Source organism: Hyla sarda, chromosome 3, assembly GCF_029499605.1.
Source record: "Hyla sarda isolate aHylSar1 chromosome 3, aHylSar1.hap1, whole genome shotgun sequence".
NCBI lineage: Eukaryota > Metazoa > Chordata > Amphibia > Anura > Hylidae > Hyla > Hyla sarda.
The window spans coordinates 441,520,974-441,535,103 of NC_079191.1; the positions used below are offsets into that span (position 1 = coordinate 441,520,974).

A 14,130-nucleotide genomic window follows, 5' to 3' on the forward strand; every position below is an offset into this window, starting at 1 on the left:
TCAGGGACCAAATCATGTCCTGGGACAGACCCGACCGTCCCTGACACACAGCTTCTTGCAGTTAGGCCAGCAGACAGCAGGGGGAGCCCGCACACACTTTATCCAGCACACAACAAACATGCGGCCGAATTATAAGCACAACATACGAGAAACTACAACTCCCGAAAACCACCGCAACCCGAAAGTGCATTCCGCCGCTCATTGGATGAGGTTCTGACAGGCTAGATTCTCATTGGCTGAAACTGTGACAGGCTTGGCGGTGATTGACTGTTGGAATGACAGACTTGGCGGTAATTGGCTGAAGGTGTGACAGGACGGGCGGTGATTGGCTGGAGGAGTGACAGGCCGGGCGGTGATTGGCTAGGGGAGTGACAGGCCAGGCTGTGATTGGCTGGGGGGACAGCGCGCTCCGTGACAGGCTGGTAGTGTGGAGTGAGGGCTGAGGATCGGCCGCTCGGCTCCAGCACGGCCCGGGACATGGCAGCGAGCGGAGGGCGGGTGTATGGGCTGCTGCGGAAAACTCTCCTACACACCAGACCGCTAGAAGGCGCCAGGCGGGGATGTGTGTCCGGAGTGACGGCGGTGGAGGTGCCGAGTACTGCACAGGTGACATCTCACAGTCTACTCCCTGCAGCTCCTGTCCCCCTGCTCATCCCTGCAGCTTCTCTCCTCTGTCCCTGCAGCTTCTCTCCTCTGTCCCTGCAGCTTCTCGCCCCTGTCCCTGCAGCTTCTCTCCTCTGTCCCTGCAGCTTCTCTCCTCTGTCCCTGAAGCCTCTCTCCTCTGTCCCTGCAGCTTCTCTCCCCTGTCCCTGCAGCTTCTCTCCCCTGTCCCTGCAGCTTCTCTCCCCTGTACCTGCAGCTTCTCTCCCCTGTCCCTGAAGCTTCTCTCCTCTGTCCCTGCAGCTTCTCTCCCCTGTCCCTGCAGCTTCTCTCCCCTGTCCCTGCAGCTTCTCTCCCCTGTCCCTGCAGCTTCTCTCCCCTGTCCCTGCAGCTTCTCTCCCCTGTCCCTGCAGCTTCTCTCCTCTGTCCCTGCAGCTTCTCTCCTCTGTCCCTGCAGCCTCTCTCCTCTGTCCCTGAAGCCTCTCTCCTCTGTCCCTGCAGCTTCTCTCCCCTGTACCTGCAGCTTCTCTCCCCTGTCCCTGCAGCTTCTCTCCCCTGTCCCTGAAGCTTCTCTCCTCTGTCCCTGAAGCTTCTCTCCTCTGTCCCTGCAGCTTCTCTCCTCTGTCCCTGCAGCTTCTCTCCTCTGTCCCTGCAGCTTCTCTCCTCTGTCCCTGCAGCTTCTCTCCTCTGTCCCTGCAGCTTCTCTCTCCTCTGTCCCTGCAGCCTCTCTCTCTCTCCTCTGTCCCTGCAGCGCCTCTCTCTCTCTCCTCTGTCCCTGCACCTCTTCTCTCTCTCTCTCTCCTCTGTCCCTGCAGCTCCTCTCTCTCTCCTCTGTCCCTGCAGCTCCTCTCTCTCTCTCCTCTGTCCCTGCAGCTCCTCTCTCTCACTTCTCTGTCCCTGCAGCTCCTCTCTCTCGCTTCTCTGTCCCTGCAGCTCCTCTCTCTCTCGCTTCTCTGTCCCTGCAGCTCCTCTCTCTCTCGCTTCTCTGTCCCTGCAGCTCCTCTCTCTCTCGCTTCTCTGTCCCTGCAGCTCCTCTCTCTCTCGCTTCTCTGTCCCTGCAGCTCCTCTCTCTCTCGCTTCTCTGTCCCTGCAGCTCCTCTCTCTCTCGCTTCTCTGTCCCTGCAGCTCCTCTCTCTCTCGCTTCTCTGTCCCTGCAGCTCCTCTCTCTCGCTTCTCTGTCCCTGCAGCTCCTCTCTCTCTCGCTTCTCTGTCCCTGCAGCTCCTCTCTCTCTCGCTTCTCTGTCCCTGCAGCTCCTCTCTCTCTCGCTTCTCTGTCCCTGCAGCTCCTCTCTCTCTCTCGCTTCTCTGTCCCTGCAGCTCCTCTCTCTCTCTCGCTTCTCTGTCCCTGCAGCTCCTCTCTCTCTCTCGCTTCTCTGTCCCTGCAGCTCCTCTCTCTCTCTCGCTTCTCTGTCCCTGCAGCTCCTCTCTCTCTCTCGCTTCTCTGTCCCTGCAGCTCCTCTCTCTCTCTCGCTTCTCTGTCCCTGCAGCTCCTCTCTCTCTCTCGCTTCTCTGTCCCTGCAGCTCCTCTCTCTCTCTCGCTTCTCTGTCCCTGCAGCTCCTCTCTCTCTCTCGCTTCTCTGTCCCTGCAGCTCCTCTCTCTCTCTCGCTTCTCTGTCCCTGCAGCTCCTCTCTCTCTCTCGCTTCTCTGTCCCTCTTCTCTGTCCCTGCAGCTCCTCTCTCTCTCTCTCTCTTCTCTGTCCCTGCAGCTCCTCTCTCTCTCTCTCTTCTCTGTCCCTGCAGCTCCTCTCTCTCTCTCTCTCTCCTCTGTCCCTGCAGCTCCTCTCTCTCTCTCTCTCTCCTCTGTCCCTGCAGCTCCTCTCTCTCGCTTCTCTGTCCCTGCAGCTCCTCTCTCTCGCTTCTCTGTCCCTGCAGCTCCTCTCTCTCTCTCTCTTCTCTGTCCCTGCAGCTCCTCTCTCTCTCTCCTCTGTCCCTGCAGCTCCTCTCTCTCCCCTGTCCCTGCGGTTGGCTCAGTCCCACATATTCTATCACAATGACTGAAATACTTGAGTTCTCTCCGTGAAATCCTCAGTGTAAATGATTCCGATCGCCCTCCAGCTCTGGTCTCCTATAGAAGTGTAATCGCGGCAGCAGTGCCACCTCCAGTGCTGCAGGGGGTGTGAATACTTCTGTAATCACTGTGTATATACCATGTATATGTCCTGTATACTCCTCTCCATGATCCGCTGTTATTATAGTATTAGTCCTGTTTTGCTGCTTTATTTGCCAAGTAGAAAATATTTGTGATGTTTATATCATGTGACCCGACCGGGCGCCAAATGTGCCTAAAGCTCATACAGAATGTTCTCAGGAGTAATCCACAAATAATACGAATCGTCACTGGATATATGAGGGACTGACGGAGGTATAATACAGGATGTAACTCTGGATCAGTGCAGGATAAGTAATGTAATGTATATACACAGTGACCTCACCAGCAGAATAGTGAGTACAGCTCTGGAGTATAATACAGGATATAACTCAGGATCAGTGCAGGATAAGTAATGTAATGTATATACACAGTGACCTCACCAGCAGAATAGTGAGTGCAGCTCTGGAGTATAATACAGGATGTAACTCTGGATCAGTGCAGGATAAGTAATGTAATGTATGTACACAGTGACCCCACCAGCAGAATAGTGAGTGCAGCTCTGGAGTATAATACAGGATATAACTCAGGATCAGTGCAGGATAAGTAATGTAATGTATATACACAGTGACCTCACCAGCAGAATAGTGAGTGCAGCTCTGGAGTATAATACAGGATGTAACTCTGGATCAGTGCAGGATAAGTAATGTAATGTATGTACACAGTGACCCCACCAGCAGAATAGTGAGTACAGCTCTGGAGTATAATACAGGATATAACTCAGGATCAGTAAAGGATAAGTAATGTAATGTATGTACACAGTGACCTCACCAGCAGAATAGTGAGTACAGCTCTGGGGTATAATACAGGATATAACTCAGGATCAGTACAGGATAAGTAATGTAATGTATGTACACAGTGACCTCACCAGCAGAATAGTGAGTACAGCTCTGGAGTATAATACAGGATATAATTCAGGATCAGTACAGAATAAGTAATGTAATGTATGTACACAGTGACCTCACCAGCAGAATAGTGATTACAGCTCTGGAGTATAATACAGGATATAACTCAGGATCAGTACAGGATAAGTAATGTAATGTATGTACACAGTGATCTCACCAGCAGAATAGTGATTACAGCTCTGGAGTATAATACAGGATATAACTCAGGATCAGTACAGGATAAGTAATGTAATGTACGTACACAGTGACCTCACCAGCAGAATAGTGAGTACAGTTCTGGAGTATAATACAGGATATAAATCGAGATTTTCCTAGCTACCATGATGGAAAATCTAAGTTATGTGAAGACAGGAGGCGAGTATCTTGCATTAAACCTTTCTTTTAATGCCTATAGCAGAAAATTACAGAGAATTTATTTCATTAACATTAGAAAAAATTTCATTAAAACTACAACTCCCAGCAGCCCCTGGAATCCCCTCCCCTGGGACGGAGACCCTATATAAGGGGCTGTCTGGACCTCCTCTTCATCTTTCTTTCGTGCGAACTCCGAAACAGCGCACAGCATCTTGATACCCCGGATACACTCCGACGGCAAACGAATTCCACCTCCGGAACTGGACGTCAGGGCCAACTGGGCCCCAGCAACTGTGTTTCAACTGGAACAAAACAGAACAGCTGTCACTCAGGGACTTCTCATACTCTGCTGCGTAGATGCAGGATCCACTCTTCAATATCCTGAAACGAGAAAACACACCGTAACAGGGTGGGAAGGGAGGGAAGATACTCGCCTCCTGTCTTCATATAACTTAGATTTTCCGTCACGTTAGCTAGGAAAATCCCGATTTATATATCAGACAGGAGGCTCATATCTTGCAAGTTTAAAGCTAAACAAGTTTAATCAGAAAACATGCGAACATACACGTTCAGAGGACAGACACAGAAACATGTTCCTGCGGCCGAAAATAGAACTGCCTAAAGGTCAACGACCAATCAGCAGCTAATAAAAGGTCCGAGAGCGAACCCCCTGACGTGACCACCTTAGTGGCCATAGCCCCTATAGAAGAGTGGGCACCAAAAAGAGAAACGTCAATTCCAGCCATATCCATGGCCGCCCTCACCCACCTGGCTAAGGTAGCCGAGGTTACCGGAAGATGAGGCTTGACATAGGAAACTAATAATTGATTATGACCAACAGACCGCAATATTGCAGTCCGCTCCTCATACCGTTGCAGACATCGCAAAGGCGTGGGTGGTCGGGAAAAAAGGGATAGAAGACTGTTTGAAGTCTTGTCTTAGTTCTGCGGACCACAGAGAACCGTACCCCATCAGGCGAAAATTGTCACCTGGATATATCCAACACTTTTACGTCCGATACCCTTTTTATGGACACCAAGCACAAAAGGGTCGTAAGTTTAATAGATAAGTTTTTCAAGGAAAGGACATCATTGTCCTCCCAAGCGGAAAAAAGTTCTAGCACACGGGAGACATCCCAAATCGACTGGTATCTAGGACGAGGAGGACGTTTAAATTTTACTCCCCGTAAAAGCCTACATACCAGAGGATGTTTACCTACAGGTAACGCATCCCCCGGGCAATGATATGCCGATATGGCAGAACGATAGACATTCAGCGAACTATAAGACTTTCCAGACTCAAAAGAGTCCGCTAAATAGTTCACTACGACTGAAACAGGTGCTTGAACAGCATCAATTTGCCGTTGATCACACCAACGAACCCACAGGGCCCAGGCAGATCGATATGCCGATCTAGTCCCTGGGGCCCAGGCCAAGGCGAGAAGGTCTCTAGCCGATTGTGAAAGATCGTTACCGGTGTCCGAGACCCCAAAACCAACCATGCTAGGAGTGGAAGATTGCCGTCCATATTAGAGGATGAAAACCCTTGATCGGGTTTGAGAGAAGTTGAGGTGAGTGGGGGATCAATCATGGATAATCGATCGCCATCCCCAGCAGTAGGGGAAACCACGGTTGCGTTGGCCACCAAGGGGTGATCAGCACTACCGTCACCCTCTGACTCGCTACTTGGAGAAGGGCTCTGGTAATCATATTGAACGGAGGAAACGCATAATGCGTCCCCCGTGACCATATCTGACGGAACGCGTCCACTGCTGACGCTTCCGGATCCGGCCTCCAGCTGTAAAAGCGGGGTAATTGCCGGTTGAGATGAGAGGCAAAAAGGTCCATATGTAACGGACCCCAAAGGTCTCGTAATGCCAGAAAAATCGGACGGGCCAGTGACCAGTCGCTGGAATCCGTCAGGTAGCGCAAATTCCAATCTGCCACAGTATTGGATATGCCGGGGAGATATTCCGCCACTGGAATGATATTCCGGGACAGACAAAAGTGCCAAAACTCGGACGCAATGTCCGCCAGCACCTTGGACCTCGTGTCCCCAAGGCGGCTGGCCTACTGAACCGCTGCCACGCTGTCCATACGCAAAAGCACACACTTGTTGGAAGTGTGAGGGAGAAAACTCCTGATAGCAAAGAATGCCGCCAGGAGTTCTAAAGCATTGATATGGAGGAGAGATTCCTCTACGGACCATCTCCCTCCGGTAGTGTCTTGCCCGCAACGAGCACCCCATCCTTGGCGACTCGCATCGGACTCTATAATAACGTCCGGGCAGGAGTTGAAAATTGTTCTGCCGTTCCATTCGACGGCGTGACGAAGCCACCACAACAGCTCCTCTACCGACTCCGGACAGAGGGGAACCTCGTCCGCATATGAGCCCCTGGCGTAGATGGAGGGCCTTGAGTCTTTGCAGGGCTCGATAGTGAAGTGGAGCTGGAAAAATTGCCTGAATTGAGGCCGACAACAGGCCGACTATGCGAGCAATCATACGCAAGGATACCCGACCCTTGCGTAACGTCGCCCTGATTTCTTTGCGGATCAGGGCCAACTTGGATTTTGGTAACAGCAGGATGGCTCTCTTGGTATCCACTAGGAAACCCAGGAATTCCATCTCTTGCGAGGGTATCAGCACCGATTTTTTGCGATTGATGAGGAAACCAAGTTCCTCTATCAATGAAATTGCCCACTGGCTGTGCAGCCAGGCCTGCATTCTGGAACGTGCCATAAGAAGTAGGTCGTCCAGATAGATGATAAGGCGTACTTCTCTGCTCCGAAGAACAGCCATCACTGGTTTGAGCAGTTTGGTGAAACACCAAGGGGCTGATGACAATCCGAACGGAAGGCAGGTGAACTGCCACATTCGGTCCCTCCACAGAAACCTTAGGAAAGGATGAGAGGTGTAGTGTATGGGGAAGGTAAGATATACATCCTTCAAGTCGATTTTCACTAGCCAGTCCCCTGGCCAGAGAAGATCGCGTAATAGATGGATTCCCTCCATTTTGAAATGGCGGTAAACCACGTGTTGGTTGAGGTCCCTCAGATTGATCACTGGGCAATAGCCGCCATCTTTCTTCTTCACTAAGATGTTGCTGACAAACCCGGGTGAAAGGGGGTCTACCTCCAGCACCGCTCCTTTGGACAAAAGCTCTTGGAGCTCGTTGTCTATGCGCTCCATGTTTTGAGTAGAGAACCGAATGGGATGAGGTACAACATTCAGTTCGGGAAGAGATTGGAACTCTATCCGGTTACCGTATTGAGGATCCACGCGTCTGCCGTAATCGTGGACCAGACGTTGGAAAAATACGTTAGCCTGCCCCCCACTAACGTGTGTGGAATTGAAAGTGGGAATGTACTCACCGGTCGGTGGCCGAGATTTAGGGAATCCGCGACCTCCGCGTCCCCTCCAGGGTCGTCCTCGAGGAGGGAAAAAAGGTGCCGGTTGGGCCATGGGTAGGGCATATTGTTGTGAGCAGGAGTGAACTGCTGGTTTGGTGGTCTTGTGTAGGGAGAAAAAAATGAAGAAATTCAGAAAAAATAATAAGAAAAGAACAAGAAGTTATCTCAAAGAGACTGGGGTGAACAGTTGTAAAAACTGCCACACCTCAGAATCAGCGAACAGTACAACACAATAAGATATATATATATAATGAAATATAGAAGACAATACTTATCTGCCATGAGCAGAAAGAAAGAAAAAGTGGAGGTCCAGCCAGCCCCTTATATAGGGTCTCCGACCCAGGGGAGGGGAGTCCAGGGGCTGCTGGGAGTTGTAGTTTTAATGACATTTTTTCTAATGTTAATGAAATGAATTCTCTGTAATTTTTTCTGCTATGGGCATTAAAAGAAAGGTTTAATGCAAGATACTCGCCTCCTGTCTGATATATAACTCAGGATCAGTACAGGATAAGTAATGTAATGTATATACACAGTGACCTCACCAGCAGAATAGTGAGTACAGCTCTGGAGTATAATACAGGATATAACTCAGGATCAGTACAGGATAAGTAATGTAATGTATATACACAGTGACCTCACCAGCAGAATAGTGAGTACAGCTCTGCAGTATAATACAGGATATAACTCAGGATCAGTACAGGATAAGTAATGTAATGTATGTACACAGTGACCTCACCAGCAGAATAGTGAGTACAGCTCTGGAGTATAATACAGGATATAACTCAGGGTCAGTACAGGATAAGTAATGTAATGTATGTACACAGTGACCTCACCAGCAGAATAGTGAGTACAGCTCTGGGGTATAATACAGTATATAATTTAGGATCAGTACAGGATAAGTAATGTAATGTATGTACACAGTGACCTCACCAGCAGAATAGTGAGTGCAGCTCTACGGCAGTGGTTCTCAACCTTTTTGGCGACTGTACCCCCAAAGGCTGAAAGTATGGCACAGAGGGTTAAAGATGGAGGGAGATAATCATTCCAATGATGACAATAATTCCTCCCTCCCTCTGATCCCCTTTTACCATTACTTCTCTCCCCCCCTCCAATCCCCCTGGGCACGTGTATATATATGCAGTATATATATCATCCCTCCCTTTTTTTTTTTACATTACCCGGCTTGTTCTCAAGAGCAACAAAGCAAAATGTAGAAATAAGAGCAGCCCAAGAGCAGCGCCCTCCTCCCCTGAAATACTCTGTGCTTCTTTCCCCCATTGCTCTGCCCAGCGCACTTTACACACAGACCTTTGGATCCCAGCGCTGTTTATCTGGTTACATTGTATCCGGCGGCTGTTAAATATTTTCTCTCCCTCTCCTCGGCCTCTTGTTTCTCTCCTTGTGGGGACACGTGATAAGCGCAGCCCAGAAGCCTCTAGAGCAGTGCTCTTCAACCTGCGTAACCTCCAGATATTGCAAAACTACAACTCCCAGCATGCCCGGACAGCCAACGGCTGTCCGGGCATGCTGGGAGTTGAAGTTTTGCAAAAGGGAAGCCTTAATTTACCTTTCTTGACCAGTGTGGATCCTCTGGAGGAGGTTGACAGGTATTTGGCTGTCAAGACATGCTGGGAGTTGTAGTTTTGCAACATCTGGAGGTCCGCAGGTTGAAGACCACTGCTCTAGAGAGAAGTGTCAGTGGCCTCCTACCTACCTACAAAAATACTACTCCAATAATGATTGCAGCGGAGAGGCCACTACTCACTGAGGAGTTAACCCTATCCTCTAGTGTTTGGCCGTTTCTTGGTTAACTCCTTCTGGGAAAGTTGGGTGACAGCAATTGTGGCCTCCATTACGAACCCATCTTTCCCAGGCTCCTGAATGGCAGGCTATGTAGTGGGGAGGGAGTGGACGGTTGCATGCGGCTGGTCTCCAGATCTTCTTCATTCTTGCAGCCCCTCATCTCAGCAGCGCTGTGGCCCCTGTTGGTAGTCACCCAACTTTCCCAGATTCAGATATGATTCTGGATGGGACAAGCCATATACTGGGGCACATATAGTGTCACAGGATGATCAGCGGATACATTGTGGCTCCTAATCTCCTGCGCCCCCCCCCCCCCCCCCCCCGGTATATTAATCCCACTGTCCTGTAACACGGAGCGGTGAGTGGATTATTGAGGGATTTATCGGGGAATTAATCAGAAGATTGTGGCGGGGGACGAGATGATTACAAATTGTTCTGAGAGGAGACAAGACGCCGCTGACCCCCGAAACCAAGGCGGGGGGAGGGCGCAGGTATTGTCATGTACAACAAGCACATCTGGACCTGATCCGACCCCCACAACATTGTAACAAATCTTCTCTCACTTTTGGTTTTTACTTGTTTGTTTATTAGTTTATTTTTTTTTCTCTTCAAAACATTTGCTTATTCTAATCTCTGCTTTTATAATAATAATAATAATAATAAAAAAAAAAAATTATTATTATTATTTTGATCATACTTATTATTATCATTATTATTAGCATTATAATTATCATTATTATTATCATTATCATAATTATCATCATTATTTTCATCATACTTATTATCATTATTATCATTATAATTATTATTATTATCATTATTATTATTATCATTATTATTTTATTTTTGTTGTTCTTTTTCTTTTGCATATCCTAATATTTTTTTTTTTTTCAAACTAAAATATTCTTTGGTTTTTAATGCTCCTGTAGCCAATCCAGATTCTTGTGTCCCTCTAACGCATTTTTTTTTATTGCGGCGTTGTTCACACGAAGCGTCTTTCTTAAAGGGGTACTCCGCTGCTAACTGTTTCAAACGCTGAAGCTCGTGACGTCATAGCCCCGCCCCCTCATGATGTCACGCCCGCCCCCTCAATGCAAGTCTATGGGAGGAAGCGTGACGTCTGTCACGCCTCCTCCCATAGACTTGCATTGAGGGGGCGGGGCGTGATGTCATGAGGGGGCGGGGCTATGACGTCACGAGCTCCCAGCTCCAGCGTTCGGAACAGTTTGTTCCAAACACGGAGCAGCGGCCTACCCCTTTAAGAAGAACTGAACTGTCGTTATCCAGACTGTATATGCCTTTATGTGATGGGTAAAGCCCCTGTGACCCCCACACTTCACATCTCCTCTCTTAAAGGGGTATTCTGGCTCCAGTCCAAAGGATAGGGGATAAGATGTATGATTGCAGAAGCCCCTAGTGACGTCACACCACGTCCCCTCCAGCCCCCTCATAGACATGAATGGAGGGGGCATGGCGTGACATCACCAGGGGCCGTGGCTGTGATGTCACGTTCCCGTCTCGGAGTTAGCGCCCAGCAGAGAATGCTAGAGGCTGGGGGGTCCCCTGCGGCGGGACCCCTGTGATCATACATCTTATCCCCTATCCTTTGGATAAGATATATAAAGATGGAATACACCTTTTACCAATCAGCTCTTGGATAAGTCAATAACATTGGGGTTCAGTTACTTTTTTTTTTCTCCCTGCACTGTGGATGTTTACTCCATGTGCTCAGTTATAGACACAAACAATACATCAAAACCATATCAAAACCAGTGCAGAGGAAATGTTGACCAGTTGCGCATAGCAACCAATCAGATCGGTTCTTTCATTTTTGAAAAGGCCTCTGTAAAATAAAAGAAGCGATCTGATTGGTTGCTATGGGCAACTGGTCAACTTTTTCTTTGCACTGGTTTTGATAAATCTCCCCCATTGTGTTTTTGTCTATAATTCTGAGAGATCAAATCCTATTAGCACTAAATGCGAAATTCCAGATGGTTCAATTACTTTTTCTCCCTGCACTGTGGATATTTTCTCAATGTGCTCAAGAAAAGACATGAACGATACAACAGTGTTTGCGTTATTAGTTTAGTTCCATTGTATTTGTATGTAATTGTGACCTATAATAGATCAAATCCTATTGGTACTAAATTCAAAAATTTAATAAAAAATTCCAAAGGGTTCACTTACTCTTTCTCCCTGCAATGTGGATGTTTACGCTATGTGCTTAATACAACACAACTGTGTCTGTCTTACAGACAAAAACAATGTAACTAAACTAAAAACACAGACAGTTGTATTCTTCAGGCCTTTTTATGATCACAATGAGTAAAAATCCACGGAGTAGGGGGAAAAGGTAAGTGAACCCACTGGAATTTCCCAGATTTCTGCATTTAGGACTAAGAGGATGCGGTCTGACTGTTATCTGTCGCAATTATAGACAAACAAAATATAACTAAGCTAATGATTGTGACAGATAATAGTCGGATTGTTTACTTTTTTTTTCTTCCTGCTTTGTGGATGTTTACTTAAAGGGGTACTCCGCTGCTCAGCATTTGGAACAAACTGTTCTGAACGCTGGAGCCGGCGACGGGAGCTTGTGATGTGATAGCCACACCCCCTCATGACAGCCGTCGCTCCCCTCCCATAGACTTGCATTGAGGGGCGGGGCGTGACATCAATAGACTTGCATTGAGGGGGCGGCATGTGATGTAATAGCCCCGCCCCCTCATGCCATCATGTCCCGCCCCCTCAATGCAAGTCTATTGACGTCACGCCCCGCACCTATTGAGCCGCCGCCGGGAGCTCGTGACATCATTGCTCCGCCCACTCATGACATCACACCCCGCCCCCTTGATGCAAGTCTATGGGAGGGGGCGTGACTTCATAGCCCCACCCCCTCATGACGTCACATACAGCCCCCTCAATGCATGTCTATTGACATCACGCCCCGCGCCTACTGAGCCGACGCAGGGAGCTCGTGACGTCATATCCCCGCCCCCTCATGATGTCACACCCTGCCCCCTCAATGCAAGTCTATGGGAGGGGGCGTGACTGCCGTCACGCCCCCTCCCATAGACTTGCATTGAGGTGGTGGGGCATGACGTCAATAAACTTGCATTGAGGGGGCGGGGCATGACGTCATGAGGGGGCGTGGCTATGACATCACAAGTTTGTTCCAAGCACTGAGCAGCGGAGTACCCCTTTAATTTAACAGACATGAATGATACAACTGTCAGAAAGCGATTGATACATTGTATCCGTGATTTTCTTATCCTGTACGGACCCTTCTGGATCATATTTGCTCATGGAAATTCCACTAAATCCGTACCCTGGAAATCCTACTAATCCAGCATATAAAAAATAATAATAATAATAATAATTAATAATTAATTACATGGTGAATTAATAGAAAAATGACCTCCGTGTTGAGTCTCCCCAGAATAGTATAATAAGATGCCGGATGAATAGAATTACGTTTTTAGTGTCTGTAATAATCCCCGTCATCTGACGCCCCATATATAATCTGATCTGACACGGTCCGGTGTTGTCGTCTCGCGCTTGTTTTCGTATCGTCATGCCCTTGAGATTTACACGAATTATACGGCTGTGTACAATGTGACGACCCCTGCTGCATTCTGTGCTCCGGATGACCGGTCATGTGACTCGTTGTCATACAGGACGCAGCATCTTTATAGTCAGTGACCGTCATAATGCAATAACTACGGCCATTATGTGGCGACTTCCGGTGTGTATGTATATATATATATATATATATATATATATATATATATACATACAGGGATACCACATTTTTAGATTTTATTTTCCTAATGTAAATTCTCAGAATCCCTGTGGATTTATTTAAACTTTCACAATACGAGGTAAACGGTAAATCTAATAGTCCAGAATCCACCATAACCCATGTGGTGCCTCCAGCTGTTGTAAAAGGGTTGTGCAACAGCATGAGGCACAAGGATTGGAAATACTCATTTAGGTGATATGTGCTGTAATTTGTGCCCCCTAGTGGTCACCACAGGCATTTTTATTTATAATATATTAGAAATTATATATATATAGTCATTTTTTTTAAACAACTAGCAGTGAAGTATAAAGCAATAATAATAATTATAATATAAATAATAGTTATAATGCTCAGACTCCGATTTAGCTTCCTCCATGCTTTATACTGCAATTTTGCTTCTAAAAAAATAAAAAAAATAATAAATAAATATATAAATAATTTTTATTCTTAATTATTAGAAGTAGAATTGCAGTATAAAGTGTTGAGGACGCTCAACAGCAGAGTATTATTATGAATTATTATTATTTTTATTAATAATAAAATAATTATAATAATAATAATTATGCTCAGACTGCTATTGAGCTTCGAGCTTTAAATTGAAATTCTGCTTGTTAAAATAAATAAAATTATATATACTAATAATGATAATAAATATATATATATATATATATTTAAATTAGCAGTCTAAGCATTAATAATAATAATTCTTCATAATAATACTCAGCTATTAAGCTTCCTCAATGCTTTATACTGCAATTCCACATATATAATATTATTAAACAATAATAATTAGAAATAAAAATGATATATAATGAATGGGGGAAGCTAAATAGCAGTCTGAGCATTGGTGATAATAATAATTAATACAAATAAATGCTCACACTGCTAATTAGCTGCCCCCATGCTTTATACAGCAAATTTACTTGTTTAAAAAAAACTTTAAAAAAAAATTATAATAATAATAATTTATTCTTTTTATTTTATTTTTTAACAAGTAGATTTGCAGTATAAAGCATTGAGGTCAATAACAGTCTGAGCATTATAATTATTTTATCATTACACTTACATACTTAAATCGTTGAGAGGCCTCTCTCCCCCCCCCCCCCCCCC

General features: G+C 46.6%; 1 protein-coding gene across 2 annotated transcripts in view; it reads left to right on the forward strand.

Moving 5' to 3' along the window:
• The first annotated feature begins 414 nt into the window (after positions 1-414).
• Positions 415-14,130, forward strand: part of MOCS1 (molybdenum cofactor synthesis 1) — a 46,129-nt gene continuing 32,413 nt past the window's right edge. The window contains exon 1 of one of the 2 annotated variants that reach the window (XM_056568631.1): positions 415-606. In XM_056568631.1, the coding sequence (XP_056424606.1) occupies positions 478-606 (129 nt within the window). In that variant the 5' untranslated portion in view covers positions 415-477. The remainder of the gene's footprint in view (positions 607-14,130) is intronic. The other variant, XM_056568632.1, reaches the window with a different exon arrangement.